This window comes from Colias croceus, chromosome 2 (assembly GCF_905220415.1).
Source record: "Colias croceus chromosome 2, ilColCroc2.1".
NCBI lineage: Eukaryota > Metazoa > Arthropoda > Insecta > Lepidoptera > Pieridae > Colias > Colias croceus.
Window position 1 is genome coordinate 312,673 of NC_059538.1, and position 24,205 is coordinate 336,877.

Here is a 24,205-nt window from a genome sequence, read left to right on the forward strand (position 1 = left end):
TATTTATAAGAATCAATTGTTACCTCAAAATAAAACGAAATATTATTAAAATTGTGTTTTATTACAAATCGTACAAACCTTACACTAGATAATATTTACAGCATATTTACATATAGCGGTAACCTATTTACATTTTTGGAACTTATTACTAGAATAATAATAATTGTCAATCAATAAACAGTGAACACAAGTATGTACTTATATAATAATTAAAAAAAAAAACAGTAATTTGAGCAAAACATATTCCTTTTTGAAAGAAAGCTCAGCTTTTTATCAAATAATTCAGATAATTTCGAATAATCTTATGTCCGTTTATCTTTGGAATTATGAAATAATTTTTATTTAAATTGATTACCAAATAATTTTATTAAAAATTACTTGTTATAAGTTTAAATGTATATTCATGTCATAGGAATGTTTCATTAATTACTATTTATCGATTTGTTTTGTCGTTCGATTACACATTTTTCCATAGATTTAAAAATCCAACACATTGTCAACTAGATTCTGATTTCTTGAAACTTAAGAAACTATACAGGTTTATATTGTACAATTATAATATTTGTAAATATATTTACAAGCTAAGTTATATTTTTATAACACATGGGACGACTCTATCGAGTATTACATTACTAATATTTTGCTCACAACAAGAAAAGTCAAGTCAAGTAGGCAAGTGACAAAAATGAAATTTGGGGTCCCCCTTTTTTTAAATCAATCAAAATATGAAGTAATTTATTAAATTTACAAAATATGTAAATTTCTTTCATTCTCAAGATGTAAAATGGGCAGAAAGTGTGCAGTTTGAAAGTGACAAAATTTCTGAACTGCATAGGTATTATTTTACAAAAAAATATTTTTAGAGACTCATTTCAGTGCATTGAACGAGCGACAAGCGTGCACTTGGGCTAACTTTAAACATTTTAAAGTTTTGTAATAACAATATAAATAAAAAAACGTCACACATCTTTCACATACACGAGTCAATTCTCTCTTAACATAACTTATTCTACTCACACGATTAAAAATTAAGACTTTTCGACTTTAGTCGACAATTTTGGGTTAAACAATACATTGCTTCATATGTAAGGTACAAATCTACTTTAGAACATGATTTTCTAACATACAAAGCAATGTATTTTAAAGTATTTGCGACTACACTCTGTGGGGTTTCTTCGACGGCGATACAATTTTTAGCATGGTGACGATCGGCGCTTCGAAAGCCACTGAGATGATGAACGCAAGGAAGTAGGATATCACAGTCAGTCCCAGGAATAGTACGAACTGGAAATATAGTGTAAAAAATTAATATTGATATTTTTTATAAAAAAAATGTTGTTGCAAGTTGTGTTTGTAGATACTGTATGCAATATGTGTACAGTGTACTGTAATTTCTTGTTTTTAATGTGTGTACTGTGTGTTGTTTACATTGTACTGTTTTCATATTTGTAAGTTCCGCGCGTGTGTGCTTCCGTGTATGTAGGTACTATGTGTGATCTGTTGTAAATTGGGCAATGTACGTGTATGTGTGGTTGTGTTTTTATTTTGTTTCTGTACTTATATGTGCAGTGTATTGTGACTGTATTGTCAGCGATATAAAGTGAGCAGCAAATGTATGTGTGTTAATGTTTATGTGTTGTTTTCTGTATTCAGAGTATGTATGCTCGCATATGTATTGTGTGTGTGTTTGTTTGTGTTCATATTGTGTGTTTGCGTTTGTATGTGTTTTTTTATTTATATAGAGGGGAAAATACTGCTAAATATTGTGGATATGTGTTTGTGTGTGTGTATATGTGTGCACTCACCACGAGCATCTCGCCCAAGTGTATGGGGTGCGTGAGGTGCATGGCGACGTAGCGCAGCACGACGGGGTGCACGAGGTACGCGCAGTACGTCACGCGGGAGAACGGGTACAGCACGGGCGCGGAGAGGAGCGTTCGTACCCAGCCTGGAATGGAGATGTTAGTTTTTAGTTGTACCAATTATTGGAGTGATGCTATGAAATAGTGGCATGTATTGTTTCTTTTTCTTTTAACGTGTTGCTTGATCATGTGAGTACGTTTTGAATATAGAACGAAAAACAATAGCTTGCGTTAATCCAAAATAATGATTACACTAGCTGTGATGTTAAATTTCGAAGTACAAACTTCTAAATTTGTTACGTCACTACGATAGGAGAACTTTGTAACATCTTAAATTATAATATAATTTATTCGAAATACGGATGTCCATATACCTATACTTTTGTAACTAGTAGAGTTACGTATATTTAGAAAAAACAGTAAGTACGCACCTCCATAACCCGTAGAGCAAGCTATAATGATCCACCCGATGCAGGCCGCCCACAGCGAGTGCGACAGCGCGCTGTACGCGGCCGCGCTCGCCGCGCTCAGCTCCGTGCGGTACAGGCCGAAGATTAGCAGCAGTAACGTGCTGGTACATGCCACCCAGCCCACTGTCGCCCATATCTGGGGAAATAAAAAATAAAATAAAATAATAGAAATAAAGTTTATTTGACTCAAAAAACAAAAGCACAAGGTGTATACAGATCTTATTTGTAGGTACCTACATACATTTTTATTTTACATACAGAGTTTAAACAATGACCCCTATGCTAGGTTAAACCTGTGTTATAGGGGTCATTCGTACGTAATGGACTTTATTAGTATGTGTATAGAGCTAGTAGCTCTATTAATGGGTGGTTTAAATTCGTGTATAAATTGTTCCGAAGATTAGGAGCAAGATCGTGCTCGTACATTTCAGCCAGCCTACTGTGGCCCATATCTGGGGAAATGGACTTTATTAGTTGGTGTGTAGAGTTGAAGTCTTTATGGACTTTAATAGATGGGTAAAATTCATAATCGTATACGAATTGTAAGCTAGGTACCCAGCCTATTGTGACCCACATCTGGAATTTGGACTCGAATAGTAGGTGCAGAGTAAAAAAGAAAAAAGGGTTATAAATAATGGATTCTTTCAATAGGTGGGTAAATTTGATAATCATAAAGTAGGTATATGAATATTTCCGAAGATGAGCAAATTTTGCTAAACGGAAACATTCCTTTATTAATAAGACTGCATAAATATTTTTGAAACTTTTACTCACCCTGCCCATCCTAATCTTCAAGTTAGTCTTGAACAAGATCCAGCCAGTTGCCATGCCAACGAGATAGGGTCCCAGCCGGGTCCAGGGCTTGTCGTAAATCTTGTCAAATTGCGTGAACGGGTCTTCACTGTTGGGAATGTGTTCACTGCTCCATGATACATAGCCAGTTGTGAATAGAGATGACACGAAGAAAACGCCGGTGAGGATCACTGAGAGTTTGAAGTGGCTGGAAAATGGGGTAGATTGTATATTTGTAAGATTTGACCATGTTGTTTGGTTAAATTTGTTTTGGTATGTTAGATTTTGAGTTTGTCAAAGAATAGTGCCCTTTTTTAACTACTTTTCGATCGATAAAATGGACTGTCTCCAAGAGGGTCATGGAAAATATTAAAGAAAGAAATTTGTAGTTACTATTATAGCTAGTGCAAAATAATAGAGACCTACGCTCATTTATTTATTGTAACAGTATTCAATCTACTGTTCACGATACTAATAAATGATCAAATATAAGTACAGAGTAAGAAAGACTTACCTGGTTGCTAGGATAAGTAAGATCGCACTAACTGCGTAGAATTGGGTGTCGTCTGAGAGGTACCAACTCCATAACATGCACTGGAAAGCAATAATATCATTTGAAATTTTACTGTTAACTAATGTAACCACTAATTATCAAATATACTTTTAGTTAATCAATAAAATTTTACTGCTCATAAGTCATAACTTCTATCAAAAAGCATTCTAAGTACATCGAAACTGCAAATCAATAACTAAGAACTACAAACTACTCATACTACTGATCTTCATTCAAAGTAACTTGACTTTCAACTTTTGAAATGCAGGTCAATCACTAAGATAAATAACACTCAGTCATTTTTGCATCACGGGCTGATAACAAAGATTCCAAAATCCTCGCCTTACACCATGTCATGAGGGTATTGATATGACGCGACCTTGAAATTTTACTCTCAACACGTCCAGCAAACTCAAACATTTATTTATTCAACTAGACTTCTTTTAGAAGCACTTTCGAATCGTCATTACATACAGTATCTATCGAGAAGAACCGGCAAGAAACTCCATAGTTGCTCATTTAAAAACTGCATCTCACCATTTGATCGACGGGGAAGAGCGTGTTGATGTAGAGCAGGTTGCGCCACCAGTAGCGCGGGCACGTCTCGTGGTCGAGCGCGGGCGGCTCGAACACCGCGTTGTGCGCGAACCACTTCATCGTCACCTCCACCACGCCCAGCATGAACAGGTACGGTGCGGTCAGTCTGTATAACAATATTAAGGGTTAGGTTAGTGTTGTCAACTGTTATGTTGCACAAAAACACGCCCAGCATGAACAGGTATGGTGCGGTCAGTCTGTTTGTGTAGGGTTTGTATATTAGTGTTGCATATTATCCTTATTAAAAGCTTTACAAAATTTCTCTTCGTCTTAAAGATGTCGTAGGTCTTTAGATACGATTTTAAACGGACAGAGACATCAAACTTCTTACACTTATCAAGAATCGGTGCCAATACAAATATTTCATAAGTTTAAACGTGTTTTACAGTTATTAATTTGAAAAGCTGCGACCAGAATCTTACCTAGCGAATCTATATCCCAGGAGACCGAAGAACTGCAGGAGCCCTGCGGTGAGCTTCCGTCGTCCCTTCGTGAGTCGGTCCAGTTTGCCTTTTGCGTTAGTTCGGAAGTACAGGAACGTGACCAGCATGCCACTGTTGGACATAGTACTGTGAGTTTGGGAGTTGTGAGAAACGTATTGTGAGTTATATTGATGAGTTTGGAAATTGTGAAAAAAGTTTTGTGAGTTATTTATAATGTACATATAAGATTTTGTGTGAGCTCTGATTCGTATTGGAAAAGAATAAAAATCTTACAAATGTTATGCTTCGATACCGATTTTGATGAAACATTTAACAGTTTTAGCTTAAAAATGGGTGAGTCAATTTAATCCTATTACAATTTCGAAAATACAACGAGATATATCCTCTCAGATAAATAAGATTTGATTAATTTTTGTTCTTGTTCTTGCAGAAAATCGAGTAATAAAATATTACCTGTAGTTAATACAAAGCTACGTAACTTATACGAATAATCGTTTATTATTGTTTCTAATGAAATACCCAAGACAGAAGAAAGTATCGACGCTGTAGACCGCGCTGATGATCAGCTGGAACCAGAAGCTCTTCTCCAGGATAGCTCGAAGTGCAGTGTTGTCAGCATACTGAAATGAGTATCTTAAAATTATCTACCATAAATTAAATAATTATAATATGAAAATGTAGTATAGTCTAATTAGATTTTAAAATTAATGATAATGTATTTTTTGTGTAACTTCTTTATTCAAAAACAGCGATTTCTTATGAAAGCTTCGCAAAGGCATTAATATATTTCAACATTCACTAAGTTTCAATATTTTTAAGCGCACTGTAAATTTATGCACACTCACCTTAAAAACAACGATGCAGGTGTGTCCAAAAATGACCCAGACCATAGACAACGATCTCAGACCGTGCACAACAGGAACAGTGTCAGACCCGACCGATTGGTCGAAGATCTGCAGGACATTCGCTTTCATGGAGAAGGAGAGAAGCAGCTCCGACCAGACGCCTGGGGAGGGAATCACATCTGTTTATTATTATTTTTGGATTTTTCTTTCATTGGAAAATTGTTAGCTAGGAATTTTAAAGTCATAGAGCTTTTGTCATCTTTTAAATTAGACCATTTTAACATTTCTATAGTTTAAAGTTTAAAACTTTGATAAAATAAAATCAAAATCAAATTAAGTTATAATAATAATTAAGGAGAGTATTTTGTTAGTACTTATAGATATCGTAGTGTAAAGGGTATAAAATTAAAATGCGACCACAATGTGACCAATTAACTATGTTGTACTAATAAAGTCAAAAGAATGAAAAGCTTACTAGATGGCATTACATCTAGAATTTAGAAAGTGCATATAGGTACTTCAATAATTAATTTATAAAAAAAAAAAATATTTACGTAAAGAACAGTGCAAATAATTGTGAAATTAATCGGAATGGTGCAATCAATGTAAGTAAAAACGACAAAGGTGCAAAAATGGACAGATAAGAATGATTATGAACTTACTGAGTTTGATTTCTTCATCAGTGGACGCGGTTTCTGCAGTGAGTCGCTCTTCAGAGTTGTTGCTGTTGATTGCGATGTTGTTGTTCACGTTGTACATTGATTTGCCTGAGGAGAGAATTATTTATTAGCACAGGATAAGTTATAGTAAGGTTATAGTATGTAACTATTATTAGTATCTGAACATTATTTTAGTAAGTAATAAGAACATATTATATGGTATCTGCATGTTTTTTTACTCTTCCTCGTTTTTGGAATTATGATTGTATCCCTACACATTATGTAGTATCAATTAAATGCAGATGTATTTAACTTGAAAGAAAAAACATTATTGGGATTACCTTCAAAACATTAATTAAATTAAAAAAGTACTACAATGTTAGTTTTTTTTCAACCAAATGTCACCACAAGTCCAAGTTAGTAAAACAGTCAGTCATGCAGTAATTTCTGTATTTTTTTATATATTCTGTAAATTGAGTTAGTTGGGCCTAACAAAGGAAAACGCAAACTTTCATCAAAATATAGATGACAAGATTTGTAGCTCAGCATGTTTTGTCCTATCAATTGATGATTTTCTTGTAGAAAACGTCTTATACTTAGTAAGGTAAACGCAGGTATTAACGACCCCTCTAAGGCAATTTCAAAATCAACCATATTTTTTTAAGTATACTTGTTCTTCTAAAGATTTATAATTTCATTTTATATGTATAAAAAATGTGAACGAAACCATATAACTAATAAGAAACCATATTACATCAATCAATGCCATTTGAGCTTTTATAGCTCATACAAAATTTTCAATTTCTCATAACGTATTTTTATTTTCGCAGATAGTTACTTGATAAGGCCTTAGAGTCCACTAAAATCTTTTACTATGAGCTTTTAAGACGGTGAATTAGTCTTCCAAACCACACCTATCTACAAAACTAACATTCCAGATTAGTAGTAGTAACTAGTAGTTTGTCAGTAGTTCGTCGGATACCTTTAGCGACAGTAATAGCGTCAAGTCCGGTCAGCGTGTTACCGTTCTCGACGGCGGCCATGTTGTTGACGCGGCGGCGGCGCGCGCGGACCTCCCGAGCAATCATTACGTCGTAGATTGTAGCTGTGATGAGTAGTATGGTGACTAGGCAGGATACTCCACTGTACAGAAAAATGTATATTAATTATCTTTATCATAAAAATTAGTATATCAATAAAATGCTTGTTTATAGATATGGAGGAAGAAAGGTAGATTTCCTCCATGGAAAAAATGAGGTTTCCCGACTCGATTAGACAGCATGCGACTCATGTTCGTCATGTTCTGTAGCGAAAACATTTCGCTTGAGCATTCAAACTCAAACTCAATCAAAGATGTCGCTACAATAGATATAGTAAAATTGTTGTTAGGATGGTAGATAAGGGCAAGATTAATCAAAGGGGGGATTAATCAAAGAACACGTAGCTTCTTCATTGATTGGAGTGATAACCCTGGAAATGATAAATCTTTTTGGTGGAATAAACATTATTTTCGATTTCTCCTTATCCTATATCCAAATATCAATAGCTCAAGACTGCAGAGCTGTTTAGTGTTTATGTATACATTTTCTGTACCACATGTAGCACGAAGCATTAAATTTTATTCCACTTCTATGGTTCTCACACTGAGAAATACCACTCTGAAATTAAGTCATCTTCAAATACACAAATAATCTACCCTATTTAGATGATTTCATAGACTACCAAGACGTTGTTAACCACAAGCACTCACAGTAAGATCTGGAAGGTGGGGTCATTGATGTATGAGTAGCCACCATGTTCTGGCGACCGGACAGCCACCACGGTGTGATGCAGGAGTGGTGCATGTACTCCACCCACCAGGTCGGCTATTTGCTCACGCGTGCAGGCGCGCGGGAGGCAGAGGCCGAGGTGGATTGTGCGACGCTGGAATAATATAAATTTGGTTTGAATGTTGCCATATTGTTGGAATTATTAGTGTGCTTAGCTATTTTTCCCAATGCTTTGAAATAGGGAAATTATTAATCTAGCGTAGATCAGTATGACAAGTCAGTTTATTGATGAATTAAGTTCACAATTGAATAGCAAAGAAAGTAAATTTTCAAACTAATAGTAATAAATAAATAAATACTAAGATTTTAGGTTTATGGCAACCTAAATATAAGGCAGTATCAGTATTTAAATAGAAAGGATATAACAATTATAAATATATCAAAATGTGGGTGTGCGAGTCTGTCGATTTGTAGCTTTTTAATTCCTAAATTTTATCAACACTACTAAAAAATCTTACAGTTTTAATAATATCGTGCAGATCGGTAGTAACAGCCATCCGCACATTGTAGAAGGCGGTGTCAAAAGGCGGGCCCAGACCGGACATCGATACATCCTGGCGCCAGTCGTTGAATATTTGTGAGCCGCTGCTGCCTGAAACATGCAATGTGTCTGTTTAAAAAAATATATATTTGAATTAGGAATGAAAAAATAATAATTATGAATTGAGTTATGCCGCCAAATGGCTTATGAGGATGAAAGGAATGAAGCTAATTTTGATATTGTTGTAGGTACCTGTAGCCTTAGTTTACTAAACTTAAACATCTAGCCTAACTTTAAGATAAGGTATGGTTCATAAATTCATTATTACGAATTTATCTCGTACTTTTAATATAAAGAAATGCCTATTATATTACTGAAACGTGAATGCTAATTATGAATAATTGAAATAAGTGAATGTATTTGTAGTATCTTGAAAAATATTCCATTATAAATCTAAATAGACAAATTAAGAATCTCTCCATTCATACCTTGTGAAATACAACCTTGACAGAAGAGCAAATTAAATTTTAATGAAATGAGTAATTAACAATTAATCTCAAGCACTTGTTTCGTCTCTCCACGCTCCAAATATTAGAGTAATAATTACGTAAAAGTTTATTAGTCATATTGTGAAATCGAAATTTCTGCGGCCACTAATAAGTATAATATTCAATGCATGAATGATTGCGGATTCTATGAATTTATTTCTACAATAAAATTGATATAATCATTATTGTTGATTTCCTTGTGTTTGATTTTTCATAAACAATTTATGTCACCAAGATATAAAAACATAACGTGTACATGTGATACTTTGTCTTGTATTTACAAGAAATAATATTATGTATTTTATTGAAAGTTCAATTGGACTATTGGAGAGATTTATTTTAATTTAAACACAAAGTAGCACATAATGTTATTTAAATAACATTGAAGGAGAGACATTATAATATGTAGATTATGCAAAAAAACTACATTGTATTTAAGTTAAGTTCATTTTCGTTGAGTTAGGTAGTGGTTAGGTATGCATTTAATTTCTGTTGCATCCAATATGCGATCAAGAGCGACATAATGCCGATTTGTAAAATAAATTGATGAATATAGATATAAAACAAAACCGTTCAATTTAATATTGTTTTATGCACCAATAATTAAGATTAATTATAATATAATTGTTGAGACTAAAATTGTAAAATTACCTATACCAAGCACAATTAGACATGTTTATATTCGTGCATAAAGTATATAGACAAAAATTCCAAATTACATTTCCGAGATAAACGTTTTTTATTATTTCAATATTCAATTACAATTATTATATTTTCATCTATTGAATTAATTTTAAGGGCAAATCTTATATCAATGCATGCTCATTGCTTCGCGCCCTTTCATTCTTACGTTGTTTGCTCTTTTTTTTAAGATTTGTAGGTCGGGTTATTTTTACAAAATACTAATGAATCACCATATCCACAAAATAATGGTGTGATTTAGAAATGGTTGAGGAAAATTGACAAAGTCGCGCGGCGCGCCCACGAGGGAATGTACGCATTGCACAGACGTTAAGAAATGTTACAGCACTCTGGTTTTATTTCAATGAATAAGGAATAGGATTCCTTAGTCATTGTTTTATTTGTAAATCTGCATTACGTCATAGAAAGCGCGCGCTTTCTGACACTTGCACAGATAATTTATTAAGACAATTAAAAAAAATGGCTTATACTAAATTAATTATGATCAGATTAGATTGGTGGCTGCAAGTTTTATAAATAGCATGTCATCGTTTCCGTAGCTCAAGGGTGAACAAAGTTAAATAAATAAGTACGTGTCAAAAATGATTTTAATAAAATATCATGCAGATTTTTTCTTAAATTAAGTAGTAAATTGAAAATTTTTTGGGATTTTATTTTAATTTTTATTGTTATTTATTAAAAAAAAGATTTAATAACGTGTGTACATTATATTACTTTTATGTATTTATTTATATGTAATTACAAATTGTGAAAAAGGGAACTGTTTTCATTAAGTTTCCTAACACCATCAGAGCTTTTTTTCTTTTGTTTGTCTATTCTAAAAATAAACAAATAAACCGTAGATCAACGACCTTATCAAGAGCAAAAAGTGTTGAGCAATATCGATCACAGTAAAGATTTCTTTAGCGATACGCTCGTTGTATATTAACCTAAATGGAGACAATCACCGGCCAAGGCTTTAGGCTGTTAGATGGACAAGTGATTGTATTTTGTATCGAGTTACAATCAAAACAAAGAGCTCAAGATAATTATTCAAAGCAAAAAGGCTTCAATTTCATGTTGGTAATTGTAGCTTACAGCCTACTTAGGAATAATATAGTGTTTCTATGAATAAAAAAAAAATAGAACGGTTACATAGCTTCTTGGTTAACTTTAATTTATTTAAATCCAATTAGGAGTTGAAGCTTGATTGACGTCTAATAATATGGTAATATTAGTATAGTATTATGTTATCTGTGGTAATATGATTTGACATTAATATGTAATTAGGTATCTAAGATTTTTCGCTAACTTCCTTGTTCCTTACTATCGATGGTCTATAACTTTTAGAAGCTTTTAACGGGTTATATTGTCGATTTACATTCATACATTTACACAAACATTATTAATAGTTAACTACATAAGTCATAAGCTATAGAATTTCATTATCCGTATTTGTAAAAAACTATTATTTATCTGTATTTTGACGATTAAAAAGCGCTTCTAAACGAAGTCTAGTTGAATATATAAATGTTTGATTTTCTGTGCTATAGATAAAAAACTTACGGTTGCTATTTGACCGTGGGGCATGCTGCTCGTTGAGGATCTGGCAGAGTTCAGCGGAGCCGGTCCAGTAGTTGTTACCCCAGTAAAACATAGAGGTATATCTCCCACTCGCGTCCTCCACTGGAAAAAATAATTTGGCTATTAATTTAAGGCAATAAACGGAATTAGTTTATTTAGTAAGTCGGAGTTGCAATACAACGAAAGCTCTAAGATGAAGCTTTTGAAAATTTAATTAGGTATCGAGCATTCGTGATAGTTTTTTATAATTCATAGATGATAGAAAACAAATAAATGAATACAAATCAAATATGAAAAAAAAAAAATACTTATACATAATAGGGATTGAATCTAGATTGACCAGAGATATTAATCATTGCACATATTAGTCGTCGCTAAAAATATTAGTTGAAGAAAGCTACTGGTCACGCTTTAAATAAATTAACAAGTTTTTTTAGAGGATAAAAATAAACACTATAAGATTAATTGATTCAATAATATTATGATTAATGAGATAAACTTGCAAATTAAAAATTATATTTTTATTTATATTAATTTGAAACCTTGTAACATAAAAGTAAATTATCATACTACTACTCATTCGAAAGATAAAGGAATGTATATTTTAATGGCGGAAGGCAATAAATTTTACGAGATAATTAAATAACGTAACTTTTAATTTTTCTTATATAATAAAATTGTTATTATGTTTTTGACAAACTTATGTTAATGATCACACTTTGTAGGTACGTGATCTTCCAAAATGCGCTGCTAAAAATATTAAAATGAATATTTAAATTAATAAAGAACATCTAAACAGTGTTTTTAAATAGCAATTTGAATTTGAATTTGAAAAAAAAGGATCAACTAGTTTTATCTTGGACCAAACATTCAAATATATAAACTTTCACATCAAGCAAGATTATCAGTAGGATACCATAGGATTAAAACGCGATTGACAAAATGAGTTTCCGTAGTGGAAGGAAGCATTATGTGTAAATACTTCCTCCTATCGCGGACATTAGCCATCTTGGATTCACTGTCACTTTCATTGGTGGTGGCATTTTGCCTGACCATAGACAAAACAAGAGATAAAGCTTGCTGATAGGAATATTATATACTAGCTTCCGCCCGCGACTCCGACTGCGCGGAAAAATAAAGATTTTTTTTACGTATTTTTCCGGGATAAAAATTATCCTATTTTATGCCAAGGATAATAAGGTATAATTATACCAAGTTTCATTGAAATCGAACCGCTAGTTTTCACGTGATGTCTTCACATACAGACAAAAAAAAAGGTTTGTTTCGGGAAAAGACTCAGTAGGTAGTTAGAAGTGATTATTAACAAAACCTTTGTTCACGTGTATCATAAATTATATTGCAATGTGTAATATTTTTATATTACAATTAACATTATCTTCATACTTTTGACACTATAAAAACATAAATCATTAGCCTTTGGCAGATCTTACACGTGGACAATGACACAATAAAATATAGGTATTTGTGTTAAAGAGGGACTCTACGACAAACATATCTACGTGTGGGTATAACAAAACATAATAATAATACCTATGGGGATATAATGTGAATATATGCCCATACGTATTATATATATTATATCCCGGGAAAAGTAAACCTTATTACTTAGCATTAGTTCAACTCCAACACTAATGAGATTTGATTGGAAAAGCTGGACGGAAAACTTGAACGCGGAGTTTCCCGCCGAAACTTAATACTGCTGTTTTCATAATTTTTTATGTATTCACTTACACAATACCAGAAGTATAAAAATTTATTTTATATGGTGCTTCAATGTCTAGGAGCGGTGTAACAAGAGTCAATAAATTAGTCTTTAAAAATTTATATTTATAAATTTAAATTTATAAGAGTCAATAAGCCTAATTATAAATACGTCATGCGTATGTGGGCGTGGAACATATTAAATAATATTAATAATTCATCATAATTTATTTAATATATTAAAATAAATCAATTATTATTATAATAACTGGTTCGCTCGTGCAAATATTTGGAGGCCATGGTTGTAATTGAAGGCTACTTATTATAGGTAATTTATTATTGATTTATCAAAATAAAAATAAGTATAATTTCCCTCAATAAATAGCTAATTCTGAATTGCTAGAGAATAACTGAGCTATTGTTGTTTTAAACTGTAATTGGTGCGAGAATAGTTTTAATTATCCACATGCGCTTCATACAAAAATAAAAAATACACAAATTTAAATGGTTACTTCAAACTATCAAGACTGTCTAGAATCTAGACTCTACAATATGGAAAATTTGAACAGTTATAAAACTACGATGACCATAATTATAAGTTTAAAGAGATTAACTGAACTCTACCTTGGTTATTTCCGTCTTATAATTTATCACTGAATTTCGCAAGGTGAGGTCAAAAGGTCTCTGACCTTACCTACATATATGTACGAACTTACGAATGTACATAGCGACAACATGAATGGGTGTGATCGATCAAATAAAGATCGAAAATTACTGAACAAGTTTGGGTTAAACCTCGTATGAAGTAAATTTTCATAATTAATTTGCTATCTAAAAGTAACTACATACCTACCATGTTTTGAAGGAACTAAAGAGAAAATGCTTTTATTTCTTTACTAACTTGTTATCTTATGATACTCCTAGTCTATTTATTATTATAGACAATTATATTTTTTTTGGTTAGGAGATTCAGGCACGATTAGGGTCTAATCCATTTAGCTAATCAATAAGCTTAAGTTTTGTAAGCTCGCCCAGTGTCTTATCCCCGAGAATTTTCAAAGTCAGAATTTTTCACCACTGAAATTAGTTAACACATCGAAAACAAAGCATTTCCTCTCATTATGCACGAAGGTGTCAGCAATATTGACCCGACATTGTTTTATTTATTTAATTTATTTGTTCAATATATTTATATTGTCTCTGTGACCTCAGTAATCTGATTTTTCAGCCTTGATTGTTCAAACTGCGTGACATGTATATTGGTATAGTGATATATTTATTTTAAAGACGTGTATTGCCTTCATTTTTATTGTATTGTCTATTTATAGAATAGGTATTTCGGTATATTTTATGGTGTGGGTAATTAAAATTAAACAACTCTTAATAAAGATTCTTCTTTAAAGTAAGATAAGTGATTCGATACGTTTTTTCAGAACCTAAGCAGATTTTCCGAGGATTCCCATTTACAATACAATACAATAATACAATACAAAAAGATTTATTGCAACCAAACAACACAATGATAATCTAAGACACCGTCAAAAAATACAAAAAAAAAAAAAAAATACAAAAATAAAACATATGGTAACAATCGAATTATAACTGACATTAATATTATTATATCAAACTTGCATTGTAGCTGCAAAAAGGCCCTGGCTCAGCATATTGTTGCAGAGGCAAACTCCACAACGCTGGTAATTCTGCCAGATACCCACATGGCTAGTTTGCGCCTCTAAGATGGAAGGAGTATGAAATAAGATAAATAATAATAAATAGATATACAATAAATATATAACATATAAAGGATAAGATACATATATATAGGAGACAATATTTTTGGTCAAGTTTATGGGTAGAACTATGTGTTAATCATGAAATGAAGTCGATATAAGCAAGCAATAAGTAATAATAATATAATATAATTTAGGATACGTATAATAGGTATTAGGTATTGTCGAAGAATATTAAATTACTAATGTTGGAATTTTAGCAGGAACGATTTGTAAGTGCGACGAAAGTTGGACTTACACTTAAGATTTTTTATTGGAGGGGGGATATTATTCCAACATTTCGTCGCACTATATTTGAATGACCCACGAAAGGCTGAGGTTTTATGCTGCGGAATGGATAGTTCGTGAGTTCCACTCCTTATTTCACCCCTACAAGTATCTTTACGCCACGACAACTTAGTATAGAGATACCCTGGCTGCTTAGTATGTATTGTATCGAATAAAAGACAAGCCAGTAATAACTCTTGCCGACCCTTCATCTTTAAAAAGTTAATGCTGTTTAGAAATGGAGTTACATGTGATCTGGGTGGAATGGTAACGCAGAATCTTGCATTTAATTCACTTTTTTATGCAAGAAAATTTATCGAGAATACAGAGGCGCTAAGCTACGGTTTTCTATAAGCTATCTCATGTACAAAAAAAAAAAACATAAAAATGAGCAACTCTTATACCAAAATTTGCTTGAAATGAAAACTTCAATGGTCAGATTAACAAGTGTTTACAATATTATTATTTATAAATTTAATAATATTGCAAATATATACCATTAGCCTACATGTCCACGTCTTGTTGGGTAACATCATTACAATGGCATTAGGTGTGCTAACAGTACCTAGCTTGAATAGTAACAACAATTGCGATACTAGAAGTCCTGTTTCGATATAAAATTGACCAAGAAACTACAAAACAATGTGCAATATTGTGTGTATATTACAAAAGCGGGGATTTGAGAAATGACTCGAATGTGGCTGTGCTATTAGGAAGCTTTCACGTCTAAAAATAAAGATATTTTGACAGATACTTATTTGTACAGATGAAAACAGGATAAAATATAGATTACTTATTGAAGAGAAAAAAAGAACTTGATTATGTTGAACTAACAGTGACCGGTTCTTGAAAGCAAAGCTCCGGATAACACAAAAGTAATTTTTAAGGGTGCCCATGTCAAGCTGGGATAAAAACAGTTTATATCTGTTACTCCCATTACTCCAGATTATACTTAAAGGATATGATATCAATATGACGAGGTCAGTGTCAATGAAATAGTATAATAGTGGACAAATAGCCTTGCATACTTCTTTGTTAGTAATGATGACTGATGAGTAGATATTATGAACATGTGGTGATGCAGGTACTTTGTGCACATCTTTGTATTTTTGCAATTCACGTATTACGGTAAAATATTGCCCATGGAATTCCATGGGCAATATTTTATATCATGATATATCATATCATTGATTTAATTGTTTATATGTTTTATTATATGTATATAATAAAACATATAAACAATTAAATCAATAAAACTTAATTAGTGACGATAATGAATAGAGATGCGCCGAATAGTGGTTTCACCGAACAACCGAATACCGAATACTATTCGGTTAAAACCTTACCGAACCGAATATTCGGCCGAATTATTCGGTTCAATGTTTTGATGTGTTTTGATGCGTAAACGGATTCTAACGGGCCGCAAGTAGCTGCTGGCTCGGTGGCGAGCGAGCCTTACCTCACCGTCTGCCACCCGCGTATATCGCCCGCGCACTCCGTGCCGTCTCAGTTGTATTGAAACATCGCACGAATACGTTACAAATTAAAACAAAAAAAAAAATATTAAAATTTTTATATTGTTTAAAAGTTTTATATTTTTACTTTAAGTTAGTGTTTACAACATGACCGGACGTAAAAGATTGCGAGCTTGGGACTTTTTTGATGAAATGCAAGATGACAAAACAAAAGTTAAGTGTAACTTATGTGATTGTGTTATTTTTCGTGTGCCATATTCTATTGGGACTAAAAGCATTGTCTTCAGACTTCAGGATTTAAAGTATAATAAATATTAAATACTAACTAAGTGTTAATAATAAACATGATTAAATTATGTTGATGTAAATTTACAAAATAAACGTTGATTTGAAATGTAATGATTGTTTTATTTTATACTAGCTTTCCGCCGGCGGCTCCGCCCGCGGTTTCAAAGAAAAACTCGCATAATTCCCGTTCCCGTGGAATTTCCGGGATAAAACCTATCCTATATTACTCGTGGATAGTAGCTTATATGTAGCTTTCGAATGGTAAAAGAATTTTTTAAATTGGTCCAGTAGTTTATGAGCCTATTCATTACAATCAAACAAACAAAGTTTTCCTCTGTAGAGGGGTTGTGAACTCAAAGACGATACTGATCGTAATCATTTTATTTTGCACACAATATCCGTATTTATACAAAAATCGATCAAAAACAAAACCAATCAGAATTCTAATGTTGAAATTGAAATTTAGAATGCGCTCTGATTATGAAAAAGAATGCGCCGGCCTGTACACAATATGATATATATAGACTCTATGCATGTCTCCCATAGTGTCCCCCCTCAAGCGAAGCGAACATTTTTCTTGACGACGCGTCCACTTCTTGTAGTGTAGGGACGTGCCTTGTCCGTGTTGTAGTCTGTAGCAGGAACTGACGACGTAGCACTCGTAGGTGTAGGTGTAGATGCTACTGCTGTGCTTGCCATACCTTCAACCTCTTCGTTTAATATGTATGCAGGCTTGAGTCTGTCAATTGATACTACTGTAGTCCGAAGTGGTAACTGTATTTGGTAGTACTTGTCGTAGCGCTTCAGTACTTCATAAGGGAAGCGTGCAATCCAGTTCTCGTACAATGCTTTCGCGATGACTTCGGGAGTTATTTCTTGAATTGGAACTGCTTCAGGCCATTTTGTAAGACGATCAATGATGGTAACACAGTATCGGTAATCTCTTGAGAGTCGTAGTGGACCGACTATATCTATGTGTATGTGTTCGAAGCGTTGCGAAGGCGGGAACTCTGCTAATGGAGTGACGACGTGCCGGTGAACTTGCTCGTTGACAGCTGATACAAGACTTGGCCCATAAAGTAGCGTCTTTATTCATAGCTGGCCAGAAAAACTTCGATGTTATTAGCTTCCGAGTAGCTCTAATACCAGGGTGGCATAGTCCGTGTTGAGCGTTAAATGCCATAAAACGGTATGCCTTCGGTAGAAAGGGACGGGGCGATGCGCTTGATAGCTCGCACGTGATTGGTCGATCGAGTCCGGGTAGCGTGACTTCACCGAATGTTAAATTTGTTTGAGTTTTTAATTTTCTGAGCTCTTCGTCGTTACTTTGGTCGATGGCTAACTGCTTGTAGTCGATTACATTAGGGCATTGGATCTCTTCGATGCGTGACAACGCGTCGGCGACTGTGTTCTCTTCTCCTTTGATGTACTTGATACTCGAACAGAATTGACTTATGTAATACAGCCGCGTATATTGCTAATAATTCGCGAAAATACACGCTGTAGCGACATTGCGTAGCACTCATTGCTTAAGAGAAAAAGGCTAACGGTTTCCATCAATCTTTTGTTGAAGTACAGCGCCGAGACTATGATCCGAGGCGTCAGTCATGATGGCAAGGGAGCAGCCAGGAATGGGAAAACATAATGTTGTCGCTTCTGTGATGCTTTGTCGGCATTTCTCAAAAGCTTCAATTGCTGCAGTAGTCCATTCGATAGGCGTTTTGTCGTTCTTCTTTTTATGTGCTTGGTTCGGTAGGCAGTCTCTGTAAAAGATGGTAGCAGCCTGGACTGGATGGAGACGGGGGCCAGCTCGCAGTGCTTTTTCTTCATGGTGTAGTTAGTCTTTTTCTTCCATGTTTCCTTTTGCTCCGTCGGAGGTCACCAACTGTAGAGGGGTTGTGAACTCAAAGACGATACTGATCGTAATCATTTTATTTTGCACACAATATCCGTATTTATACAAAAATCGATCAAAAACAAAACCAATCAGAATTCTAATGTTGAAATTGAAATTTAGAATGCGCTCTGATTATGAAAAAGAATGCGCCGGCCTGTACACAATATGATATATATAAACTCTATGCATGTCTCCCATACTCTTTATAATATTAGTGTAGATACCTTAGGTTCAACACATTCTTCATAGGATTTCTTTGACTTGTGCAGTTTAGTATGACATAAATCATTCATAATATGAAGTTATTTATTTAGTTCTATAGCCAAGAAAGTAGAAACACTCATTCCGAATATATTCGGCACCTAAACCAATGACCTATTATACTAGTAGACGCGGCATACGCCAACATCATTGCACTAAAAAACAGCGTAATTAATACATACCTACTTACTAACGCATTATCACCAATACAGTTGTTCTCTCTTTCACTCTCACGCACGAGACATAATACATGTCTCACTCATGTACTTCGTAATAACAACTGCCGATTAAAATACAAAAAGAACGTCCAGCCACGACGCTGAATGGTGCGTGACTAAGTGAAACTCGGGCACTTACCTGAGTTTTTTCTTGCCAAAATAGAGAGCGGGTAACGTATCTAGCTCTTTTATATATCATAGACCTAAACCGAATAATTCGGCCGAATACGAATTGTGAAAAAGATGCCGAATATGCCGAATACCGAATATGTATTCGGTATTCGGCGCATCCCTAATAATGAACTTTTATAGTTTATTTTTAAGCTTATCTAAAATTACATTATAAAAAAAAAAGTTTGGAAAATCCATTTAAAGTGCACGCCTCATAATCTCATCCTTTACAATAAAATTGATTATTTATAAAGGTGTATATAATATCAGTATGTAGATACACTTGTTCTCATGTGCCAATGCTCTTGTACTGTCTCAAAACAGTTGGAAAAGTAAAGAAAGCGGTACCGTAATAATTGAGCTATTTTTCTTGTGGCCCCACCTAGATGTGAAACTGCGCAGGTTTAAGGGACTGACTACCAACTTATTTTTTTAAGCCTTGGCTTATAGTATAAAGAATCGAGTTTATAATGGTGAATTTTGAGTACACTATAAATATATAAAAAAAGTCGAAATTTTTTTTTTGTTTATATAATAACAATTAAACCACATCGAATCAGACCCTGAAAAATGAAAGGGTTCTATTCCTGAGCATACTCAAGCGAAAAAAAAAGACTCGATTAGTAAAGTATTTCAGTCGCTATCGTGTTAACAAGAAAATCCTCCGCACATACAGACACACGGACGTCCAAGACAGAACTTTTTTAAACTGTTTTTTAACTAGTTTAAATAACAAAAATGACATCAAAAATATCATGAATGTTAAAAATAGTGTTTTTTCTTAATATGTGTGTGTATGTATTATCTTACAAGTGCAATGTAGGATACATAAAGACATTTTAAGTTTGAAAAATCAGATTTTTTGCGCGAAGTGACAGTAGTACCCACCTCAACGCTTCGCTTATGAGGCGTGCAAAAATTAATTGAATAGGTTAAGTTATGTATAACAATATTTATACTAATACATTATGCAAAGGGGTAAAACATTTTTTTGCAATCATTCAAGTTTTGCAACCTTGATGTTATTAGTCCGGAAACGGTACTAAACCAATATTTATATATCAATACAAATAATATTATATTTCTATTGTAAGTGAATATAAACATCAATACGAGTTATGCCAGTTATGCTACGTCATGCAAAGTTTACGCATAAAATTATGCAAGACACATACGTGTTTCATTAAGATTATTAGCATGCTGAAAAGGAAAAGTCTTGAAAAAAATACTAGTCATTCGTATGAATGACACTCCATGCTATAAGTGCTAAAAAGCAGAGATTTTAATTCAATTTTTTTCTGATATTAAATAAAAATAACAAAAGCGCACGTATTACAAAATTATTTAATAATAGCTTCCGCCCACGACTTTGTACGTGCATCCCCGTTTTTCCCCGTTCCCGCAAGAATTTCGGGAAATCCTTTCTTAGCGGATGCCTACGTCCTACGTCCTAACATCTACCTGCATGCCAAATTTCAGCCCGATACGTCCAGTGGTTTGGGCTGTGCGTATACATACATAGGTTCAGGAATTTTATTCATAGGCAAACCCTCATCTGTCAAAATAAATAATTTACACTGTGTATTTATAGAAGTGACAATCGAATCAAATAAAATATAATAAAGGTTTCACTAACCATATCGATGCCGGTAACAAGTTGTAGCCATACCGAGATAAAATTGTTGTTAGTTTGGTGCAAGGCATGCGTTCAAGCGATTTTAATAGATATCTTATATTTTACTAATAAACCTTTTTTATAGTTTTTTGGAATGTTAATTAATATAATATATTGGAACGAAGTTCCTTATCGCGCGTTGTGAAAGGGGGCTATACGGAAAAAATTAAGACGAAAAGTTGTAACGACACTTTTTTTAAACGCGTGCGTGGGCGTGCGCGTGTTTCTCTGTCTTTCTCTAACTTAAAACTTCGTTCCATCCGAGTGTCCCTTGTCACCCCTCAAGTTCTTTTTACAATGTGCCATGAATTTGAAATATTCATTCAAAATAATCTAAATGTACCTTGGTGATTAAATTTTTAAAAGTTTGCATGTAAACAGCGGCTTGAATTTTCATATCATGAGCTTGTCTTTTCTATTCCCTTCTCTATCTTCTTCCAAGAAAATTTTGATATATCCTGTAATTCCTTATCAATATCTAAATGCTTCTATAAACTTCTTACCTATTTTATAGAAAAAGCAAGAACTCATAAACATCAAACATCTAGTCTCTACGTACTGGTTTGTAAGGTCAACCCTTATCAATAGCACCAGCTTATATAAATGACATTGACCGCTGTCAGCTGATCACTTGCGGGTGTTGCGTAAGCGCACTTTCACTGACCACTAACGCAACCTTATGTTTAGCATACTTTTATGTGGGTCACTACTTTGCTAAGAACCAATACGTAGTGTTGACAGTTGACACTGATTGGCAGAAGATTCGGAAAGGGTTTATAGTAATATTGAATGAATGAAAACAATGTATTGCAATAATAGACGCGTTTTAAATTTAACTTTTTCATAGGCGTACGAAATAAATTATCATAGACGTTTGTTGTATATTGTATTATTGATTATAATTGTATGCGTCTTATCAAAATAGTTGGGTACTAGGAGGAAGTAGCACGATCTTTAATAATATAGAGCCCACATGTAGAGGTTCTATAGACAATTTTAACGGGTTGTGGTTATTAATATTATTGTTTGTAACACAATATGTATATTAAAAAGCCACAGGCTTGCCACAGGATCTTAAATTTTAATGAAATGCAAGGAAAGAACTAGGTAGTTATGTATACTTATAATACTAAGCTACAGAGTTAGAGTATTTTTATTGTTTTGAAAGAGCTTTGAGAGAATCTCTGGACCTTCAAGATCGATATTAAAAATTCTTTCACTGTTGGATATGTTCGTGATCTCTAAAGGCTATACATATACCACAGGCGAAGCCGGGGCGGACTGCTAGTGTAAATATATATATATATTTACTATCTGTTGATATTGTTATATCTTATGGAATTTACTATACCTACAAATATAATACTGTTCTTCAAGTTTTTTATAATCATTAATCAAAGATGTCAAAGGTAATCTACAATCCAATAATGTTTTTACGTTATTCTATGTGAATACACTATCATTATATCAGAAACAGCCTTTGTCTTTACACAAACAATACTTATTTATAAACAACTACACATGTATTAGTTAGTATGTATGTGCATGATTTAAAAATATCCATTTCAGCAACTTGTAGGTACCTTAATGAAATTATATTCCATATCTTTATAAAATGATTAGACATAAAATCGATTGTAACATTTAAAGGAAGAAGCCACGCCACTCGCCAGTTAAATATTTCATACAATTCATCGGAAGAAGCATCTTGTTCCCGTCCGATTAGGGCCCTTCTGACCTCCTCCACTCAAGCGACAGCCCAAGCCGAGGTTCGAGATCCCCGTCAAGGGGGACGCCCTTGTGCATGTCGCTACCAGGGTGAACCTTCAGTTCACCCCCGCGACCGCGTTAAAATGTAGAAGCCCTTCTGGCTAACATTGAGAGACACCACACAAAAAAAAAGCATCTTGTTATTTAGATTTCTATGGGAAGAAGCCTACATATTTATGTTTTAAATCAATAGTATTTTGAGATAATTTTTTTCTTTATTATGACCATGACAATTTACGCAAATCGCAATTAAATTTTAAAGAAACAAAAGTGAAGACTATTGTCCATGCTTAAATATGTCCACTATATAAAATTATGTTAACCTAGCTTTCCATCCGCGACTTTGCCCGCGCAGTCAAAGAAAAACCCGCATAGTTCCTGTTCCCGTGGGATTTCCGGGATAAAACCTATCCTATGTCCTTTCTCGGGTATCAAAATATCTCTATACCAAATTTTGTGCAAATTGGTTCAGTCGTTAAGGCGTGATTGAGTAAGAGACAGACAGAGTTACTTTCGCATTTGTAATATTAGTATAGATGAGTGTCTTCTGACAATAAATATTGATCCAAAAATCAAGAGCTAAAACTTAGTGACGGTAAAAGGCACAAAGTTATTTATTGCAACGCATTTATTACAATCTGAAGTGTTTGATAACTATAACTGGGTGAAAGCGGGGTCTCTGTCCTGTAATATATTGTGTAATTGTATAACAATTCTTATAACAACCGAACAAATGCCTATATTCCTTTAACGTTTTATTTTTGTTATTAGCGTCAATTTACAGCCTGACTTTCTAAACTTTTATGCAAGTTACTGGCAAGCTTGTTGGAATGGCAATATTTGAATTTATACCCTGTCCTTTAATAATTTTCTTATGGCAGGAAAATATGAAAAGAATAAAGTAAAAAGATATAATTGATTTAGAACAATATAATTACCTACGTGATTTTAGACAATATATTTTATAAAAATACTATCTGTGCTCCGCGGTTTCACCCGCATTGCTTCGCTCCTGTTGGTCTTAGCGTGATGACTGATGAGCCTATATAAATAATTTTTCAAATCAGACCAGTAGTTCCTAAGATTAACGTGTTTAATCAGACAAACAAACTCTTCAGCTTTATAATATTAGTATATATTGTCGATTAAACATTGAAAGCGTGCAGATTTGTAAAGAAAAAAATTAAATAATATCGAAAGAGTTTGACTAAAAAATTAAATAATACATATTGACCTAACGAATTTTAAATTAAACCTTTATTGAGGTTAAGTCCTTTGCCACGAAAATTTACTTATATTACCAATTTTACTTATTATTCCATCTGAA

The 24,205-nt window shown here is 33.5% G+C and overlaps 1 protein-coding gene across 3 annotated transcripts in view; it reads right to left on the reverse strand.

The window, feature by feature from the left end:
• Positions 1-46: 46 nt before the first annotated feature.
• LOC123703589 (nose resistant to fluoxetine protein 6-like) overlaps positions 47-24,205 on the reverse strand; it is a 35,426-nt gene continuing 11,267 nt past the window's right edge. The window contains exons 2-15 of one of the 3 annotated variants that reach the window (XM_045651691.1): positions 11,327-11,446; positions 8,509-8,642; positions 7,972-8,144; positions 7,246-7,364; positions 6,225-6,329; positions 5,563-5,741; positions 5,237-5,337; positions 4,697-4,828; positions 4,215-4,380; positions 3,639-3,718; positions 3,107-3,332; positions 2,294-2,468; positions 1,806-1,948; positions 47-1,284 (exon numbers count right to left, since the gene is read on the reverse strand). In XM_045651691.1, coding sequence (XP_045507647.1) covers positions 1,156-1,284; positions 1,806-1,948; positions 2,294-2,468; positions 3,107-3,332; positions 3,639-3,718; positions 4,215-4,380; positions 4,697-4,828; positions 5,237-5,337; positions 5,563-5,741; positions 6,225-6,329; positions 7,246-7,364; positions 7,972-8,144; positions 8,509-8,642; positions 11,327-11,446 — 1,982 coding nt within the window. In that variant the 3' untranslated portion in view covers positions 47-1,155. Of the gene's footprint in view, positions 1,285-1,805; positions 1,949-2,293; positions 2,469-3,106; positions 3,333-3,638; positions 3,719-4,214; positions 4,381-4,696; positions 4,829-5,236; positions 5,338-5,562; positions 5,742-6,224; positions 6,330-7,203; positions 7,365-7,971; positions 8,145-8,508; positions 8,643-11,326; positions 11,447-24,205 lie in introns of all 3 variants that reach the window. The other 2 variants (XM_045651685.1, XM_045651679.1) reach the window with 2 other exon arrangements.